The sequence below is a fragment of the Amblyomma mixtum genome, chromosome 3, assembly GCF_055824585.1.
Source record: "Amblyomma mixtum isolate Tamu chromosome 3, ASM5582458v1, whole genome shotgun sequence".
Taxonomy (NCBI): domain Eukaryota; kingdom Metazoa; phylum Arthropoda; class Arachnida; order Ixodida; family Ixodidae; genus Amblyomma; species Amblyomma mixtum.
Window position 1 is genome coordinate 266,985,521 of NC_143014.1, and position 21,753 is coordinate 267,007,273.

Here is a 21,753-nt window from a genome sequence, read left to right on the forward strand (position 1 = left end):
ACAACGTCGACGACGGCGACGACTGCGAAGCGGAATTCCGGGAACGGGCGCCTCAGAGCTGTGCTCTAATAACAAGTAGCTGCCAAAGGGCGGTGCATAATGGCTGCCACCGCAGTCAGCAAAATTTAAAAAGGGTTCGCTAGGAGCGTGAAAACCCCTTCCGCTCAGTAGTTGATACACTAGTCTTATGAACAGAGCGATGTGCTCCGTTTGCTATGGCACAGATCCAATGAACAGAAAGTCACAGCTTGCAACATGCTGAGTGACAATATTTGCATGGCACCGAGCAGAGGGCCCCACGGGTTTTAATAAAAGTCCCTGTTCTTCGCGGCATCCTGATACACGCACACTCTCCTCTGTATGCTATCTTACTCAATAAAATTGCAATACATCCCAACGCTATGCGACAAGGCTGCTTGAAAACATGAAATTTCGGCACACCGTTCATCGTTGCTGCATGTCACCTGGCGACCATGGCTGGCCTCGGTGGCACTAGTGAAAACTTGAGTATTTGCAAGTTGCAACTGCAGTTGCTTAAAAGTTTTAGAGTTCAAGAACTTTGTCCCTGTGACCGCAGCAAAAGCAGCTCTCGCTGCTAGCAGTGCGTATGTAGTAAACATTGCGGTGCTAGGACGGGGGGGGGGGGGGGGGGGGGAAATAAGGAAGGCGCTCCAGCGTACTGTTTTGTTCATTTCGGGATCACCTACGGCGTTGGTCTTGCTGAAGTATAAGTTGAGCACTTATACCTCGCGCCCACTCGCCCACTTTGTCGCTGTTGCCCGAACTCTGGGCCTCGAGCTGGCAAGAGGTTTTGCGGTGATGCCGCAGCGCAAACATTTCTCCCCGGTCCAATACGTTTTCTCCCACTGCTCGACGCCGCAGTGTGCTGCTGCTTGGCCGCATGCATCGACCACCGTCCCGTTCCGTGGTGCCACCCCCCTTCCAGTCCTCCTCCGCCCCGGGGGCCGCGGCAAGATGCTCCGAGCACCGTGCGTGCCGACGCGCGTGCCTGTGTGCACAGCGACTTCCCCAAAGACGACGACGCTTGTCCCCTCTGTTTGCCTGGGCTGTTTGTTTCGCCGGAAAGGACGCGGTCTTGCAGACACGCGCGCACAATGCCCCCGCGCGAGGGCCACGAACGCACGCACAGCGCACACAATGGGGAGCATCCCGGAAGCAGGAAGCGTCCCCGCTGCGCGCTACTAACGGCCGGCGCCGCAGGGAGTCGCCGATCCCCGGAGCGGAGAGAGCGGCTGTCGTAAGACGGGTTCGAAGTGCAGCGCCGCGAAAGGAAAACCGGGAGGAGCAGGTTGGAATAGGGAAGAGAAGAAAATAATATTGCAGAGAAATGTTTGTGCGATCCACGCAGGCGACATCAAGCAGCGCATTGTTGTTGGGAGCGACGTGAACGCGCCTCTTTATTAAGTGCATCCGGTGAGAAGCGTGCAGACAAAGAAGCAAGGCAGAGAGCGGGAAATTAACTTGTGTTTAACGTGGTTGGCTGCGTTGCACACGCGGTAGGTTTAAAAGAGCAAACAAAGCAAAGAGAGTGGGTTGGTGGGTTGGCGGCAAGACGAGGAGCAAAGGCCATTAGCGTCCTCTAGCAACAAGATTCTCCACGTTGCTGCGGGTTTTCTTAGAGAACCGAGTAATCTTATACCTTTTATTTTGCAACCTGGGTGTGGGTGGTGGGGTGTTACGGGATCCGCTATTCATACAGGGACCCTAATTAGTCCGGTGGAGAGCGGAAGTCTTTGAAAACTTTGAAACTCACAGTGGGATAGGAGTTTCCAACAAACACAGTGAATAGGCCGAAAGCTAGGGGAATGAAGAACCCAAGCTGAAAGCAGTTGCGTCTGCAGTGCGGTAGTATACCACTAGACCTCGCGCTCGTTAGGAGGCTTTTTGGGCCAGGATGACCGCGGCTTCCGTAAGAGGAGTGTAATTGGGTGTCACCAGCAGAAGTTTTAACCGTGTGCGGCAATCTTAGCGTGAACGATGATATGATAATCCTGGCGAGGATAATGTCGACGACAATAATGATCCGAATTTATGCGAATGTTAATCAAGAGGGAGGTGTTGGATAGACCTCTCGTATTCAGGTGACTTCCGATAAATACATGCTGCCAGTCCTGCTGCAAAGGAGCGCTTGTCTGTGAGAAATTTTTTTAGCCACTGGCGATGGAGGAAAGGTTGGTAAATTGGTAAATTGGTTTTGAGGAAAGGAAATGGCGCAGTATCTGTCTCACATATCTCGGCGGACACCTGAACCGCGCCGTGAGGGAAGGGAGGAAGGTGGGAGTGAAAGAAGAAAGAGAGAAAGAGGTGCCGCAGTGGAGTTCTCCGGAATACTTTCTACCACCTGGGGATCTTTAACGTGCACTGACATCGCACAGCACACGGGCGCCTCTTGCATTTCGCCTAGGAAAGGTTCCACTTGTGTGAAATCAGACTGTTAGAAACATGGTAGTACAGAAAGCACTAGCGATTATAGGGGCAGCCTGTAAGCAGGCGAATTACTCCTAATATTGAAATTCACTCACCACCTCGACAGATGCCGGCGTTTCGTGCACCTGGTTTTCAGACGACAACGGAGCTAACACCACTTGCTGCTGTCTCGCTGAAATCGCAGAGCCTGTGCTGTCGTGTACTTGGAATGTAACTGTTGCTTTGCATGCTCCGATTACGCCAAGGAGTCACTCATACTCACGTTTTCCCATTTCATATTTGCCCCGACGCGGTGGCTCAGTGGTTACGGCGCTCGGCTGCTGACCCGAAAGACGTGGGTTCGATCCCGGCCGCGGCGGCTGAATTTCGATGAGGGCGAAATTCTAGAGGCCCGTGTGCTTTGCGATGGCAGTGCACGTTGAAGAACCCCAGGTGGTCGAAATTTCCGGAGCCCTTCACTACGGCGTCCCTCATAGTCTGAGTTGCTTTAGGACGTTAAACCCGAATAAACCTAAACCAAACCATTTCATATTTACCATCGACGACGCGTGCGTGCCCCCTCCTCCCGTCCCCAGCAGTTCTCTTTTGGAGTTGCCCTGTTTTTGCAGGAAGGGTGCCCCTGCTAGTGTATTCGCGAAGAATTGTGGCTATCATTAAAGCCACCTCTTGGTTTTGTACATAGTGTTTTTGCTTCCCACAGAAAATTATTGTCCCTCATTGCTGAACCGTCGCCAATTGTCAGTAAAAACTCTCATGACACACGAATTCGCATAGCAGCAAATGTTTTTGCAGCGGGCTCGACATTCTGCGAACATTCATTGGGACCGTTGTGACCGGCACTCTACTTCCACCGGCAAACGTATCCGTTGACAGCATGCGATCTACCGCCTGCTGGTGACACCCAACGCGTGGGCGTGGCTCTTCGCCCAAAAGGGCGAGGTCTTCTTTTTCTTCGGCGTTCCTTCGCGCTTACAGCTACGCGTAAGGGCACTCCGGGCGGTCACGCACCGTGCAAGGAGGCTCCTCAGCGGATCCCGCGCATAGCGCGCGTCTGTGCGCCGGCAGAAACGTCCCGGCTAGTGATGGAGCGTGCTGTGCGACGCGAACACGGCGCTCCCATCGTACATCTCACGCCGCTGTCAAGCACACGGGGCTCATCCCTGGCGCTTCTTCCGCGTCCGCTAGTGAAGCGCGGTTTTGGCGTGGGCGAAGAAGAAGCGGGATGCTGTTGGATGTGCGCGCTGTCGGAGCAACAGCGCGGAGCTTTATGCCGATGCGTAAGCAACTGGTGCGACATTTACACTGCCGACGCAGCAACTGCGGCGGGTGCTGGCTTACTCTTGAAGCGTGCTGACTAGCGTGAACGAAGGCTAGGCGCCAAAGAGACGGTAACACCAGCGATATTTTGATTTTACGTTGTAGTAAGCAGAACTTGGAACAACCCATTGACCAGCTTCAGATTCGTTTTAAGCTTGGTGAATTATTGCGGTTCCTATGCTGCTGTTTGTCAGATATTAAATGAGTATAGACACCTAATTTTGGCGGCATGTTTTCTTCTTACCATGATGCGGAAGACACTACTACGCATGAATCACCATGTGGTATCCGCTTGCGATCGCTAAATAATTTATAACAGCATTTTCTGTCACGCTGTTTCTGTTTCGGTTTCAACAGCCGAACGACGGCTATGACTTCAAAGTGCGGTTTTATGTCACTTGAGGCATAGAAAAACATCCATATAATCGCTGCTTCATCGTTTTAGTTCACTCCAGTGCTGAAGCCAGCCTTCCTCAAGAGCCAAAATGACAACGAATGGGGAAGCAGCGATTATACTGGAGTTTTTTCATGCCTCACGTGACCTACAACCGCGCTTTGATGTCACAGCTCTCATCCGACTGATACCAAAACACCACGAAAAAGAAATTCGATTTTGAATTATTTAGCGGCTATATATAGATACCAAATTGTAATCGAGGTATAGTAATTCCGATTCCCGAATGCATTATTACAAACAAGGAACCGCGCATCCAAAAGTTAGGTATCTATACTCCTTTAAAATCACACCGACGCGAAAAGATAAGAGTGCTGCTTTTAATTTTATTGCAAATTGAAAAATGAGGCGCCGAATGAACCGCAGAGGGACACCGCGGCCGTAAAAAAAAAAGGACATTTGTCGATTTCAGTCAGGCACCATCGCGCATCTGGTCGAGCCCCTTCGAAGTGCAGGTATAGAGAGGCCGCTCAGAGACGAATACGAGTTGTGTTGCAACGTAGTACACGCAAAATCGTAGTTCCAGTGGTCAGTGCAGAACGACATGTTCGACTTAAGGTGAAATGGTCGACACTCTAGCTCGCATAATCTGCGACAGGTGTGAAAGGAATCCTGCAAAGATGCTTGTATTTGAAAGTGTTGGAAGCCGCATCTACCCTAAATACTCGCATGCCCAGCTTTGCTGAACATCAAAAACTAGCGTTCGTCTGTTGGCCGCATGTAATGAACATCGCTTAGCTCAATGGGAAAATGTAAAACTTGCAATTTTAAGAAAACTAAATACTCCCGGGAGCTTCTGCTCGAATATGTCAAAACTTCCTGCTCACTGCAAAACCTATATAATGCTTCTTGCGTTCACTTAAATTATTTTCGACTGCCACATAAAATCAATGAGATGTACCGATGACTGCAAGTTACCGCGGTTATTTTGAGTGTTCAGCGCTACTCAGCAAGCAGTGGCAGCAGTGAAAACTAGAAGGTGTTGTCCGTATTTCCTGGTCTTGATCGTGCGCTCTACTATAGTACTCAGCAGCAGTGGTGGTCTCCAGGAAGACTGGACAGAACGCTTTCAGTAAGGTGATTTGTAAGCATGCAGCCATGCTTTGTTCCATTTTCGTTGGCACGGAACGCCCACTTGCGAACGATAACACATTTTACAGCGACGCGCAAGTTTGCGGCGGTAATATCAGGGAAAACTCTAGCCTTCCTCCGAGAACGACTTCATTTTATTTGCAAGTTCGATAAGTAAAGAAAGAACAAGATGCGTGCGCAGCAACAAATAAGAGCAGTAAACTCGAGAGTGATATTGCTCGAAGGCCAAAGGAACCGCAAAAGGCAGTTACTACCGCACCGTAGCGCTAACGCTTCTTAATGGCATTTTGCTGACCGCCACTTAGCCGCTAGGCCACAGCTGTGCTTCCTTTTGTCTCTGCGGGCTGACTCTGTGCGTCGTCAAAGCAGCGTTTCATTCGACGGAACAGAGCGTGCCACTGCCGCGCAAGTGGTCGTAAACAACGGCGCATCAGCCCAGTAGGTGCCTCACACGCTATATACGGCCGCAGCGAATGGTTCGATGATGTCCTGCCGTGTTTGTAGACCGCGCCCAATCTGCCTCGGGGTACGTGGCAAACGCGGGTATACACAGAAATAATCCAGGGAAGACAGAAAAGAGAGCATGTTTCATTCCGCGAATGGCTTTCTTCGATCGATTTGTGGGGAGTTTGCTGTCTTTGCCACACCACAGCACTCAGACGGGCTCACTCGACGCACTACGGGCGTCGCCGAGGCCGAACTTTTGTCCGATAAACCGTGTTGGACTGAAGGTGACAGCCAGAGATCAGTCAAGTCACACAGGCTCACGGACAATGTACGCATGCAGGAGAGAATTCAGGTGAATTACTCTGGGGACCACAATAAGAAGCCCGTGATCTTCTTTTTTCTTTTCTTACACTGTGTTAGTGGCCAAATCCAAAAGATTGCAGTGAGCAGAGCAACGCGCACGAGAACAAGACACGAGGTAAGTCGTGTTTTGTTGTCTCCAGCCTTATCCGTCTGCGCCGCGCTGCACACTGCAGTTACATCGAACAAACCGATATACACATGTGTTAGTCAACATTAAAAGGCCATTAATGAATATGAGGGCCGTAGTAATCCCCCCAACTGCATAGAACACAGATGTTGTTTTCGCGTACCTTGGAAGCACAGATGCATATAGCTCTTTTCTTTCATAACCTTTACTGATCAGCTCTTGAAAGGGACTGCCGAGATATTATTTAAACCTCTGGTTGGCATGAAAGACAGATGCCCTAGAATAAACATATGGTCCCCAGTTGCATTGGGTGATCTCGCGCAGTTCTTTTTCTGAAAACATGTCATAATTCCTGAAGTTTATGTATGCGAGTGGCAGTCTCAGCCCTTTCTTTTTGATCAGACCACTAATTTGTCATAATCAACGTTATGTAAGTAGCACAATTGTCGTATTTCTGCAGAGGAGTTCCACTGTGATACGGATATTATATTTTCCCACGTGAATGGGGGAGATCACAGATCATAAGGAACAGCGGCGGGCTTCAACGAACGTCTTGACCACAGCTCCAGATCGCTGTCACTTTCACTTCCTCTCTTTTGAGGCGGCGCGTGCTTCAGGTCGGCGCTAGGCGAACATGCGGCATACACTGCGTCAATATGCCGTTCAGAACTGAACGGAAAGATCGCTAATTAGCGGTACATCGTTACTTACATATTTAATATACTGGTATATATATACGCCCATCATAAGGTGACGACGCCTCTTGTTTTCCGTCGTGTTGGTATCAGCGCGTTTAAAAAGGCGGGTCATGTCCTCGTAGTGCATGCGTACACTCTAGTAACGCAGCTTCTGCTCTCTCTCGACGGTCTGCATTCGGGAAAGCGGCCATCAGATTGCGGCAGAAGGCCTCACAGGATGTAAACGAGATTTCATGGCCTTCGAACCATGTCCGAGACCACTCTTCAAGCGCAAAATAGACATTGTGGAGCTTGCGGTCGTCGCTCCAGTCGTTGTAACGGGCAACGCGCTCAAAGATCTCGAGCCAATCCTCGGCGTCCTCGAACACGTTGCCATGAAACGACGAGGGTGTTCGTGGCTGGTGACAGAGGATGTGCGCCGGGAGCCTGGTCTCAGTTGCCATGGCAGCTGGTGCCTCCGAAGACCGAGATTGCGTCGCCCTGGTTGCAGCCGTAAGGAGTCCGAATTCAGGGGACGCTCCACAGAGGCGGCGGCCGCGGCGCTGGTAAACTGGGGTGAGATCCGTATTGGTCGGTAGCCTAAGCGGGTCTGGAAGCGTACCCAGCACCTCCATCAGATTTGTCACGAATATTAAGCGCCTCACAGTCGGGGACAGAACTGCTCCAGGCTGCCGAGCGGCTGCAAGCAAAATGGCGAAGCACTTCTACTTCCTCCACTTCTGAGCTGTATCAGTATGCCGTTCAGAACTCTACAGAGAGATCGCTAATTAGCAGTACATCGTTACTTACATATTTAATATACTGGAAATTAAAACCGAAATATTTTCCAGTGTCATCGTATGTTATCGCTTTCTTTTTATTTCAAATTCTGGAAGACCCGCGCACCTCGCGGCATCTATCGTCAATTATTTCACGTAAATCGCAGAAAACCTGAATCTTCTAGCGGACGAGTCCGCGTGGCTCCATTTCGCCGCACAGTCGCCCAAACGATCTAATTGCAATGTTAAGTAAGGAATTGTGTAAAATCTTAGCTTTAAGGTTCCATTCATGCATGGCAGCATAGTCCGCCGTACCATAACGTATCCCCTTGATGCCAAATGTGCTGATGTGACAGCTCTTCCGCAAACTACTTAGGCTGTCGGTTTCTAACACGAAGAAAAAGCGCCCCGTTCAAGACAGACGTTCGGGACTCGAACGAAATGAACTTCAGTCACATGTTTGTATGTTTCTTCGTGTTCCTAACATTTGTGTCCGTTACAGCATTGCGGCTTTCAGATACTGGTTTGTGTAAGTGGCAGCCGCTGCCTTGTGTCATTAAGGCCTCTTGTAGCACGTACTTAAATCCGCTTCTTCAGGTGATAAGATAGATCAGCGTCGATGGAATATAACCGGCAACAGCGAAGGTACATTATGGTGCTTAAAGATGCCTGAAAATGTGTTTTTCACTCAATGCGATAAAATTCTATCAAACGACGATCGACATAATTGGCTGAGCCGTGAAGCTCGCGAACTATTCGCATGAGGTGCCCCGCCGCGGTGGCTCAGTGGTTACGGCGCTTGGCTGCTGACCCGACAGCGTGGCCTTGTGGTAGAGCATCCGCCTCGCATTCGGGAGGTGCTGGGTTCGATCCCCAGTGCCGCCGGGTACCCACCGGTTTCTTTAATGGGTACAAGATGTCCCCTGGCCTGGTGCTCGGCTCTTCTAGGGTGAAATGCTTGGGAAAAGGGTCTTAGACCAAACAGTTGCCTTGACGGATGAGTGATAAGTTCCCCCGCCAATCAACCATAAGTCCGCCTCGTGCGGCATAAGCCCAATTTGTGGCCCTTTTTATTTCGAATTTCGATGGAGACGAAATTCTGGAGGCCCGTGTACTGTGCGATGTCAGTGCACGTTAAAGGATCCAAGGTGGCCGAAATTTCCGGAGCCCTTCACTACGGCGTCCCTCATAGCCTGAGTCGCTCTGAGACGTTAAACCCTAATAAACCAATAAACCTATTCGCAGGAGGTGCGCAGCTGCGTACAGTGCGACAGTGCGTACGGTGCGCACGAAGCCGGGCATAGCGATGAGTAAAAATAATTTTACGCAACCCCTGCATGTTGAAAATGTAACTCACGAAGAGATGGGTTAAGTGTTAGGAATTTCTGAAAGCTACAAATCTTTTTCGTCTTCTTATTGAGCGCTTTTTTCAATGCATATCGTAAATTTCTCCCAAAGCATGCACTTGCAAGCGTTTCGTTGGTCATAAAAGGACGCATTTTAGCTGTACACCCGCGGTGTGTTCAAGATGCCTGCGAGGTGGGAAAAAACAGGCAGGCCCCCAAGGCGCACCTCCTGTCGAGGCTCTCGCTCGGAGAAGTCCGGCTATGCAGCTACAATTACAACCTGCGCTATTGTGCTCAACAGAGGGACACTTTGCCCCAATCAACACAGCGACGGGTTGATGCTGGCAGCGAAAGCTAAGACGCTACTTGTGTTTCGAGACCGGGTTTGAATGACGCAATAATCACGGAGTTCCTATACCCGCTTCTGCGCTAGATTTTCTTCACCCCATCAAAACAATGGTGTCATGAAACTTTTGTTTACTCACACGCGAAGGCGCTGATTAATGAAACTATGTTTTAAAGCGCAACTGGGTGCAGGAGTCCCGTCTTTGCGTATCCTCAGCTCGGGGTCAATTCCTTTTCCACTCAGGTCCCATTAAGTGTGCATATTTTATACGAGGCAATCGCGTTCATATTTACATGCAGAAAATATACAGGTTTTGTCAAAAATATGCAGCCCACCTGACTGCATTCTGCGCAGGGCATCCTTCTGCATCGTCAGCGTTCCAGATCTACCCCCAAAGCTTAGGATTTCCTGGGATGCTATAGCGAGCCCCACTACACAGCTGATAAGCAAAAGTTTTGAGCTGTGCTTTTTTGATAAAGGTTGCACCAGTGTTTCAGCAGGCTATATCTTGCGTTAGCCTGGGCTAAGGCCTGGTGAGACATTAAAAAAAAAGAGGCTTCTACTTGTGTCTAAACCTGTGCATAGCAAAGACGGAGTCCTTTTGGGAGTTGACCCTTTCTAAATTTTATTCACCTGAAAAAACCATCCAGTATAGCGCGGCTGTAGCCTACACTTCTCTAATAAAACTATGGTTTCGCGCTGCACTAACTTATAGATTTTGTATGAATTCAGCACACGACATTGAGTAACTAGCGCTTTATGCATTGACGCTGTGCATAAACACGCCGCTCGCCGTTCATTTGTAATATTCTTCTATGCTGTGGTTACACTAGAGGCTACTAGTACCAGAAATAATGTGCATTTCGTTTAGATACCAGTATGGCTGTGTAATAGGTGTTGCTCGAGAGATGTTCGTTGAATGTAGATTTTCGACCCGTATCCACACAGGCAAGGAATTTTTTTAGGTGCGAATGCTGTTTCTATAACACGCCAAATATTCCCCTTCATCTCAGCACGGTGTCATGCGGACGGTGTGACCTATGCAGTGTCTAGGTGACGTTGTTTTAGGAAAGCACCACAGTGTGCGCCTATCTGCGGCATTTAAATATGTGGTACTGAGCGGCTTTCGTCCCTGCACCAGAAAATAGGACATTTGACGACCCACGTTGAAATGGGCGTTGCATAGAGCTGAGCTGTCTAAACAGCAAGAGGAAAAACGAAAGCATAGAATATTTGCTTGACCTCCTTACAAATTCAAAACCGCGCAAATAAACTCGGACTCACTTAGACCTTCCATTTTCCCAAGATACTGGCATATTTCGTTATTTACGTGCCTTTACACTAACTTTCTTCTCGCGCTAACGACGCTACTACAGCAGGTGCGCACTGTGCGCCATGTATAGATTATCGGCAAAAGCTCTCGCAGCCTCCATGCAGCCATATTTTGCAACGCTTGCGCATCAGCCTCGCAGCATTAGCAACATCGCTGCTCTGATCCTGCACGCATCTCAATCTCATCTACTGCGTTTGACTTTAGCTTGCGCCAGAGGTCGCGTTAAGGAGTCTAGGGGGCTTTGTTGGGTGACGGAACTGCGACTCTTGCTTTGTATACGCATTCGCCCTACGAGGAAGATGCGCGACGCTTGCATTTGAGCGTCGTCCACCTCATCAGCGCTGTGAGGCGTATCTCATGCGAGTACAGTCATCGAGCAACTTAATACTCCCAACTAACACCACTCTGCGAAGGGGACACCACAATGGACTTTAAAATGTTGGAGAAAAAGACAACAAAAGAATAAGAAGCAATACTTTGCTCTGGATATTAATTTTGATATTTCGTCAGATGACCAAGATACGAAACGTACCATACCGAACACCCTTCTCATGTACTCTCAAAACAAACAGGGAATACTCTAGTTTCTCCAAACTGCTGTTTGTCGTTTCTGTTTCGATCGTTGTGCGTAAATTACACCATTGATTTTTCTCTTCGTGGCCTCAGTGACTTCCTCGTTTGACCTTCAATGTCGCATGAGCACCCCATGCTATCGCTCCGATTGGGCGCTTGTACGTTGACGTCACATTCGGACGGAGACGAAAAGAGAGGGCCGAAGGGCCGGACGTTCAGGGAGGGCGGGACCGAAACGATCGCGTAGGAACGCCGGGGCAGATTTGTTTACCACAAAGGGCGCCTTCATATCTGCTGCCGCGAGTTTTAATGTCGCACAGATTAACGTAGGGGGCGCACAGCGGACGGACGGGGTTCGGCGCCGTTGTTTTCACGCAATGTTATACCGTTGCATATGGTCGGCCGCTGCGGCCGACTTGTCACAAATCAAACACTAGGAAGGGGAGCGAATCTAGGAGCTCCTCTGTGCGTGCAGTGCGGTCGCCGTCGGGGTGCTGCCTTCGATTTTATACACTCGCCAGAGAGGATGCAAATGCACAGGTACGCCCACCGACAGCTCGTGGCAAGCCACTGTCGTTTTTTCGGGGGACGTACGCTGCCTTCCTGCCTATGTGCCGAATCCCAGTAATCATATGCAAGTGCACCTTTCTCCACCGCCACTGTAGCAGGGGGCGCCTTGTTACCGATATCGGTGTATCGACTTCCGTCGAGTGCGGACGCGTGTTAGCCGAGTCTCTCCCCACCTCTCTCCCTGCTTCCCCCCCTCTACCTCGCATTGGCCGCGGGAAAAGACGAGATCAGTGTCAGCGTGGAGGCGGCTTCAAAGCACCCGAATTCTTCGATTGGTGCCTATTTTCGACCGTGGCTCCTATCTTACAAGACCCGTTTCCACACGCGTGCACGATACCACACTGTGTGTGCGTGTGTATTTGAAAAAACCAAGGCCGCGCGCTGGGCAGAGTCAACATTTTCGCGTGTTTTCGACTCGCGTCAGCCAAGCGCGCCCTATGAAGATAGCGTTTTTATTTTTTTGAGAGAGATGGTTGGTCTCTCAGTTCGGGGTATCGAACTGCGCAAAAGAATACCAACAACCTGTCTATCTTTGTGCGCTCTGCGTTCTGAGATATCCTCTTTCATCCGCATAGGTTTTATGGTTCTTTAATGATAATTCTAGCAGGACTAGAAAAAAAACGTACGTTTTGAACTTGACCATATCGTGCGCAGTTTCGTACTGCCGTCGCAGAAAGCCGTTGCTGAAAAGGAAGAAAGAACCCTAAAAGTCGCGCAAATTATAGTCAGACACTGGCCGAAAGAGACTAATTTTGACGTGCACTGTGACAAGATCCAGGCGGCCTGCTAATATTTCAAGCGCAGTGTGATGAGATCCAAACCTGGCAGATCAATAGCAACGCGACCAGACTCCAACTGCAGTCCTCGTTTGTCAGGAGCGGACAGTTGTTTATCGCAGTCGGGTTGCAGTTTTGTTTGAAGGCCAGCCAGCAAAGACAAGTGTCTATAGGCAAGAAACAAATATCGTCCAAAAGTCGCGACTGATGTTTGCTTCTGGAGGCCCCACTTTACCGTCCGTGCAAACCGAGTTGCGTAAGTCACGACGCCCGTGATTTTGTTGCGCACGTTTGATTTCTTCTTTATTTCTTGTTTTCTTCAGTTTCCGGTTTATTATATGCTATGCCAGAATGCAATGAAGCCATTTCACGCATTTTCCTGCGAATTACCCTAGAGAATGGATGAAAGGGCGCAAGAGTTCATTTAGGAATGGCTTGGGAAAATGTCACTTGAAATCTTATCTGAACATTTGTGGAATTTTACTACAAAGGGGTAATTGGCTAGCAAACTCACCTGAATCGTTGATGGTTAATGTTGTAAAGAAACAATGTGGGGCACTGCAAAAAATTTTGGCTTCGAGTGCATTGCTACAAGACATGTATAGACTTCGTACTGACCATTTAATGTGTCGCAAGCAATTCATGATCGTGGCACTACAAAATCAGCGCTCATTTTTGCAAGAAAAATCGGCACTTTTTAACATTAGATTTGTGTTTCAGTTTAGGGTAATATAGGTGGCATTATACCGCTTTACTTGAGAAGTGCAGGTCAGAGCGGACCAATCGACAAGCCGATATCAGGCAAACGACAAACAAGAAGGAAAAAGGACAGCTTACGGCGAGAATGGGCACTTAAAAAAAGACTTCTGAAACGGAGTATGCTGGTCAAATTGAAAGCAAGAAAACTTTGCACAGTTTTTCATAAAGTGTAGGTCTACGACAAAAGTAAAAATGTTCCGTTTTTTGCATTTCAAGCCCTATTTTTATCTCATTATCTTACAGGATCCCGGATACAGAAAATGATACGTTATCTCGGATGATGAATTATGTTGTGTTCAGCGTCGCTTTCTTCGGTCAGAATACAACCTTTGTTCCTCTGCGCTAACCAGGACGCGCTCCTTACCCACACCAGTTTTCGAGCAGAGTGATACGACTTTCTTTCAAAAGGAAGAATATTTTCGTTCATCGCATGTTTGTGTTTTTTCTTCTCCTCTCTTCGAACCAGGCATGTAGCTCGATCAGTGAGTGAGCGCAAAATTATTAATTCGTCATCGCGGATTTGCATCCGCGACATCGCACGGATAACGCAACCAGACATGACGCCCGCAAACATTCTACCGCGCTGTTCGGCCTCACGAGTGTTTATACCTACGACGCCGTGATGGATTCGGGATAAGAGCAGGCTGCCGCTGGAAGCGCGAACTGTTCCCCGCCGGGTGGGTCGGCCGAGGAGCGACTGAAACATTTACCGACGGCGGCGAACGTTATTTGTCCTCCGTCGCTGTCCTTACATGAGTAATGAAGGGCCGCTAATGGCTTTCCGCCGGGCCGGCCGCGGCTGTGGGCCGGCCCCGCGTCCGTTGCTATGCGTGGCGAGGCGCTTGGACACGCAGACAAACACGCTAAGCGCGCAACGCCCCCCACCCTCCGCGCGTCCTTTCGCAGTGCCGACCGGCCACCGCCGCCACTGGTGCTGTAGGCAAGCACCGCGTGGCAGGCGGCCATTTCAATTGGCGACCGCCGAAACGCTCCATTGCGTGCGCCTTGGTGGCAGCCATGAGCATAGTCCGCGCTGCGGCTTTCGATTCGAGACGGCCGCGGCAGTGAATGGACGTCGACCGGTCATCTAGTGAGCGACTCGGCCGTGACGGCGACCGCCAAGGACAGCGCATCCTTCCGCGCCGGGAATCCTTCTTGCGCCGATGATGCAAACGACGCAAGGTATGCGGCCTCCTGGTTTCGCTCCGTCGAGTCTGCGGGAAGGTGCAGCAAACATGGCGCACCAGGAGCGCTTTTGGAGCTGCACCCACTGACTACAGCGCGCGCGGACAGTTGCGTGAACAACAGCTCGGGCAACACCGCGCGCTGCTAGCGCCGCTGGCGAGGCGCGGCGGCGAAACTTCGTGGCTTTCATTTGCTCGCCGTTTCTAGTAGTTTTCCCATGGAGAGAAGAGCCTTGTGTTGGCTATATTTGTTTCTTTTCTATGCGTGGAACGTTGCGCACTGAAGCGAGCACGCGCACCCGAGGCGGAGTCGGAGTGGTAATTAGGCGTCGCTTTACGGAAGCTAGCGTACCGAAGCTTCAATGTGCCACGTGTACGTGACATGTGTAACCGTAACGCATTTGCATACGGTTTGCGCTTCGGCTCTTTGGGTGCTCCTTCTGAAGGCTGCGCTGGTACAAAGGCTTTCTATTTGCCGGTGTGCAACCGCGCGCAAGACCAAGTTCTCGCGTGATGCGGCTCAGCTAGAACGCACCTTAATTTGGTTTGCAAAACACTACCGGGCTATGAAACTGAGGCTCAGGAAAGAAGACTGATACGGAAACCACGGCATTTTAATGCTGCTGCTTCTACGACGTCCTTAAATCTTTGTGTTGCACTTTCATTTCATGCGCACGATCAAAGCCTCCCTTACGAAGCGAGTACCACATTAATGGCAGCAAATTTACAAGTAAATGTAGAAAGCTTACGAACGTTATGCAGCCTTCTCTTATAGTAACCGTTCAACAAAGATGGAGAGCTTTCGTGAGACGACTCAATGCCGTCGAGTATAATAGCCATAGATCGTATATTTTGCCTCAGTAAGAAGTATAATTTTGATGGAAGCAACAGCGGCTATCAGAAAATCAAGGGTCGAATTTACAAACCGGTTGTCTAGTAAGAACAGTTCATTCAGCGTGCGTCAGTGACCTCTACAATTGTGACAACCCATCTTGCGGTAACCAAAGCCACTGTCGAACAGGAAGCGTTGTAATACATTAACAGCCTTGAAAATTCCAGCCTGATTGTCTGGCTATTGAAGTTTTGAGAATTTGGTTCTGTTTTCACAATACTCCAAAAGTTTAGAGCGGCATAACATAGGTAGGCTTTGTAAAACTTGAGATGCGGAAATGAGAATAAACGGCTTTAAGTATTGCGCGATTTTAATGCATGCAATGACCGGCGATGGTGAATTACGTAGGTGCCTGTAGCCAAAGCGTTGCCTTAGTCTCCTCTGAACGCTAGCATTCTATTTTGTTTTATTCTCAGTGAAAAGTTTTGTTTTTGCGGGTGTTGTACCCGCTTGATGCTGTAACCAGTCAATGGAGCTTTTCTTTTTTCCGCACATCCCATCCTGCAAGCTTTTGTTGCCGATAATACATGTTCCTTTCAGTTTATGTAACCTCTCAATCTTTGTGACCAGTTTCCGCGCTGATATTAATCGCTTGGTATCTTTTGTTGATAAGCTGCATCAATATGGCATCTTTTTATCGCTTAAGATAAAAAATGTCTCCATTGTCCAGCTTCCTCGTGCAAGTGCGCAAAAGATCGTTTGATTTGTCCGCCCTCAAGAGATAATTTGAAAAAAGACTGGGCTCATAAATAGCGCAGGTCCATGGTTGTTGCTAACGCTGCGCAGGGCCTAGCTCTATAGCTTTTGGTGCTTTATTGATAGGGATTGTGTTTTATCTTCATGGAGCAAGGGCAAGTTGGCGAAGTGTGCCATGGCTAACGAGTTTGGTTTGCACGAAGACCGGAGTCAAAGACCCATTTTGCGAAGCATTTCACCCCAGAGGAACCGAGTACTAGGCCTGCGGAAGGCGTGTTACCATTGTAAAACCGATGGGTACTCGGCGATACTGGGGAACGAACCAGCCCCTCTCTCATGGTGCGAGTCCTCAAACAACTACGCTACAACTACCGTTACCGGTACGCTGGAAGTACTGAGAGCAACGGGAATTCCCAGAAACAAAAACTGCCATCAGCGAAGGCTCACGGTATCTTTGAATGAACGTTTAGGTGCTGGAGCATCAGTGCCTGCAGTCACTTCCGGTCTTCAAAAAGCTAATGACAAGAAATCTTTGACGTAGAATTGAGACCACACCATGAAGCTTGTCGGGATAATATTTTTGCCAACTAGCCAAGGCGGAGTAAATCTCGGCGGGTGGGCCAGCTCATTCGTAATTTTGCCAGAGTACCAATGCCAAAACATCGGTATTCGAAACCCGACTTGGACCCCTTGGCGCTGCATAAAGGAGGCTTTGATGCAGTGCTAGCCACTGCATTGCTCCTGTCCGAAATCCAACTCAACTTCAGGCGAGAAGCCCTTTCTGTACACGTTTCCTCCAGCAGAGGGGAAACTCAGGCAGAGTATATGTATCGCTTGGCCCCAACACGAAACGCAAAAATACGATTCCCTTCGGTATACACTCGCGAAGTCGCGACAGGGTTCATGTGTGTCCGCTGCACCGGGAGCTGTCATTCCGAGCACGTCCCACGCATCAGAGTGAGCGACCCCGACGCTCCTCGAGCGTCCGTCCATCTAGGGACACGTCAGCACGCCGGAGCTAACTATACGAGTGCCTTCATGTCACTCACTCTGCGGGGATTGCCCAGAGGGGGCGCTCGCCGAAGTCGCTTGCACCTGCTTATATGTGGGCTCCCTTGTCGAACTGCGGGACGCAGTTCCAACCGGCCTGCGTCAGGGGAGGGTGAAACGCGTTAACGCCCCGTGGACTGGAATCTTGCTCAAAGTTAGGCAACTCTGTGCAGTTCACTCGTTAATTTTTTTTGTGTGTGTGTGTGGCGTTCCTCTCTCTTGCATCTAGCCCTGGCTCCAGCTTTCAGCGGGCGCACGGGCTTTCCTCCGAACGGCTTTCTCGCGGTCGACTCTCTGACCCGCGCCAAACTGCCTTTCGGCAAATAAACCGATGCGGGCGTAAAGGCCGAGAGCGGCTCTTCTTCACGGCCGATGGCGCCCCGAGGCAATACGTGTTCGGCGCGTTGACTCGGCTCGTCTCACCACAGCTTATTTTGCCTCTGCCTCAGTCTGATGGGCGATGCAGGCGCCTACGAGGGTTCGGAGCCTGGGGAGCCGGAGGTTATTGCGCGATTTCAACATAACCCACGCGCCGAGCTGAGCGACCTCGCATCGCTGCACAGCGTGTTTTGACAGGGTGCCTCTTTTGCTTTCTCTCTTTTTCCTTTTTGCTTTTCGCTCGTTTAACCACATACGTTGAGCTGCTATTATTTGGAGCTCATCCGTGAGCAACAGCGCCGAAGTTTATTTAATCGCGGACTCTGTCGTCCGCATCAGTTTGTTATTTCACGATAAAAACGAGCGTTAAAGTGTTTCATCAGTTGTCATAAGCAGGCAGCACGACAAGCGCTCTCATTTCGTCTCACGCCAGCAAGTTCCCGCTTGTTTTCTTTTCGCGTTTATTTTTCGCTCGTATTTTCAAGCTCCAAATTATAGCTGCGGCCTGAGACTGTAAAAAGGCGTCCCCGCTTCATTACATTGGACTAAACAGAACGGAGCGGAAGGATTATCGGCGAACGTGATTACTTGGCCTCTTCTCGGGAATGGGAGCCTTATTAAATCCGCACACACCGATATGCGAGTAGACAGGCAGTGAGCTGTCCTCTAGCGCACTGTATTTTAGAAAAGGGTGTGCGCTAGAGGTCAGTTTACTCCCTTTTTACTTCTTCTGTTTACAGTGTGCACATCCGTCGCATTCTGATGTATTGGATTAGCTTAATTGTAGTATCGTTTAGGTGACAAGGGCATGGGCCCAGCTTGCGTTATATTGCCCATGTGTAGGAGTATCTGTCCTCATTAGGAGTTGCTGCTGGGCAGAAATAGAGCAAAAATAATATAAAACGTTTCTGCACCCATTTGCTCATCAGCGCGCTTCTAAGAACGCCTGCATTATTGTGGGACGAACATCGATCTTCTGGTTTCTAATTAGTCACAACGATCCTTTCGAGAAACAATGCAATAATTATTTCTTGTATAGTGCAGTAGTGTGTAACTATTTCCCAACAGTAGATGTGAAATATTGCGTGGCCTGGCCTAAAATGAAAACTGATCACACAAAAAAAGAAAAAAAAACGTACGTTCAGCCTCTTTCACGCGGCACACTCAACCAACCCGATGTCACGTGGTGTTGTGCTTCTAGTTCTGCAGAGCTGCGGCCTACAAGGACAACTTTTTTTTTCTGAATCTCTGCACCTTTTTAACTGTCGGGCACAAGTGCAGCCGGATCGAGACTCAGCAAGCCTATAGCTCTCGCATACAGCGATCTCGATAAACACTGTGTGTGCTCCATGTGAACGATAAAGTTGTTCACGGAGTTGCCATCAGAGCGAGGTAGTAAGAAAGTGTTAACGGTGTCCACAAGGCAACTTCATGCGTTTTAGCTGCGTCGACCTGCATGTTTATTTTGCACGACACTTCCGAAGTCTTTACAATGTCTCTCAAGGTAACGGCACAAACAATCGGCAAGTGCATCGTAAACACCGTTGATCCTTTCTCACTGAGCAACAGCGCGTTTCAGCCTTGTTTCCGGTGCTTCTTCATCGTCACACAATGACGAAAGGCCTTTCCATTCCACCTGATACGTGATCTGGGTCTCCTGTGCTTACGCGGCCACGCGGGCACCGCAACAAAAGTGTGCGCGAGACTCATGCGTATACGCTTGTAGTTGAAGCTGCGTACAAGCTTCAACGAGCCGGTTCCGGTTTGCCGCGCTCTGAGAGCCGGATTTTTTTCCGCTGCAGCACCGACGAGAATAGCGTTATAAAAACTCTAAAAGACTAATATGACAATTTGCAGAGGAGTGCTGCATACCTCTAGTGATAATAATGCCTCTCATTGTAATATTTATAACGGTAACCTTTAAATTCCAGAAAAGCAGCTTTCTGGATAATACAGCTTAGCTATTTTCTGTTGTTCGACATTAGACACAGCATTACGCCAAAGAAAACATTTTGATCACTGAAACAAATATTAATATTATTAGCAGTCGTTTATGGGACATTCTGTTAAACTATATAGGTTTTCACCCTACTTGTAGTTAAGGTAGTTGTAATGTTTTGGGCTAAAATCTACGTGCAAACAAAATGGCCTTCGGGACGGGTTAGCTTTGCATTGGTGCGTGTTATCGCATTAACGAGGCAGAAGAGGCACTCGGAGTAGTGCAGGCAAGGTGCCGGCCGTAAGCGATTTCTAATGCCGAAGGACAACATACCGGTATGGAGGCCGGCGTAAAGTCGACATTCGCAGAACGGGTTGCCGCGGCTCTGGGTTGGGAGGGACGTTTTCACTGGCCAGTACGTCTCGGGTTACGGCAGCATTCTTACGCAGGCGTAGGAAGGTCACCTCCTGAAGTCCCAGCCCGGAAAGCATGAAGGAAAGCACTGGGAATTTTTTCCCCACCTTCCGTATAGCTTACTTTCATTTGACGCGACAAAAACTCGAGCACTGACAAGTGCAGTATGCTATAGCAGAAGCTAATTGCTCGAGCATTAGCATGTCATTTTCTCAGATCAACTCTGTGCATTTGTGGTGACCCATGCTACACTCTGTTAATGTACGTATGACCTAATTTATTTTCAGCTACCGGCACCTTACTTTATTTTTAGCCCAAACATTGCCTCGCTTTATTATCCTAAATCCGGACAAAAAATACCGCAGTTGTTCCTTTAGACGGAAGACAATGGTATATTACACGAGCGAACATATCCTATCTGAATTTCTTAGTGGCATGGAACAATCAATTGAAGCTGTCTTAGGTTCGGTGTTCATCTTTCGCAGACTGGACGGAGACTCTGGCTGGCGTTGCTTATTGTGCACGTAACATCATTCCCATTGCCTTCCTTCAACCGTTATATTTTGGAGTGAAATGTGTCCCGTATGCGAGGCATTAAAAATTATGCTCTCCTTTAACGCATCTAGGGAATGCTCGTCGCAAGCTTCCAGACCCACTGACGTAACGTATAGTCAAGTACGAGCCTTGAAGCCCCGATTTCTCTTGCTTGCGCCATGCAAAATGAGTTCTCTTCTCAAGCTAGAGATTGAAGTTGTCGCTTAGGCCCATAGCCCTTAGCCCCATAGCCTGGTGGCTGACTATTGCACATTCACGGAACACGATTACAACTACACTTTACGCACACGTTCAAGTGATGCACCGTAATCCCTAGTAATTGGTATTAATTTTTAAATTGTTTGTTTTCATTTTTTTTATTCTCCTCGCGTGCGAACCCAAAAATGCCCATTCATAATTTCACTACTCTGCTAGCTACTATTATAGTATCTTCGGGAAATACTGCTCGTACCCGTCTTGCGGGGAGTAGATTCCCAGGGTCAGGCCGCATTCCTCAGATTCATTCGCACGCGCTTTCTGCTATGTGTATCTTCATTGGGCCATTTCATTTGCCAAAAGCGACGCAGCAACTTTTTCTGCGACTCGCGGCAATCCCGGCGTCATTTCGATGCTGTTTTGTAAGCGCGCGCATCATCGAGCACCAAGTGGGTCGTGATAAGTGGCGAGCGCTCGGTTGATTTCCGCGCTTTAGCCCCGCCGCCCTCCTAACGAAAGGCTTTCTCTTTCCACCCGCGGGAGACGAGGAGACGAGAGGGCGGGGACTGTACAGGCTGGCTGGAAGGCGCACTGGCTGGAGACCTCGCAGCCGCAGCGCTACACCGTCCGCGTCCGTCCCGTGCAGAGTCAACAAGGCCAATGATGACGCGGAGGGTAATTTTGATCGAGCTCCTAGTAACTGCGCGCAGCGGAGGACTCCGGAACAGACCGAGCGGAGAAAACGGACGCGAAAATAGAGAAAACAATCAAAAACACAATCCTCGAAGGCGGAAGTCGGGAGACTAGCGCGCCGATAACGCGCTGCTCCGCCAGCTTTCCTCATCACTGCGCCGTTCGTTAGGACGCGAAGAGCTGGCGCGCTCAGCCTCCTCGCTAAGCGAACGAGCCCCTCCGCGGACGCTGTCCAGGGTCGCCAAGATGGCCGCTTTGTCGGGTCCTGCCCTCCACGCGTAGTGTAACCCCGAACGTATAGTCTGTCCTTATTGGGGAAGACATTCACTTCCTCTTGCTTTCTTTTTTTT

The 21,753-nt window shown here is 49.5% G+C and overlaps 1 protein-coding gene across 2 annotated transcripts in view; it reads left to right on the top strand.

Moving 5' to 3' along the window:
* Nucleotides 1–21,753, top strand: part of LOC149354669 (mechanosensory protein 2-like) — a 381,157-nt gene that overhangs the window by 105,982 nt on the left and 253,422 nt on the right. The window contains exon 1 of one of the 2 annotated variants that reach the window (XM_089583451.1): nt 14,442–14,589. The exons of the other annotated variant lie outside the window; for it this stretch is intronic. Within the exon in view, the coding sequence (XP_089439577.1) occupies nt 14,571–14,589 (19 nt within the window). The 5' untranslated portion in view covers nt 14,442–14,570. Of the gene's footprint in view, nt 1–14,441; nt 14,590–21,753 lie in introns of those variants that run through there. 2 annotated transcript variants of the gene reach the window in all.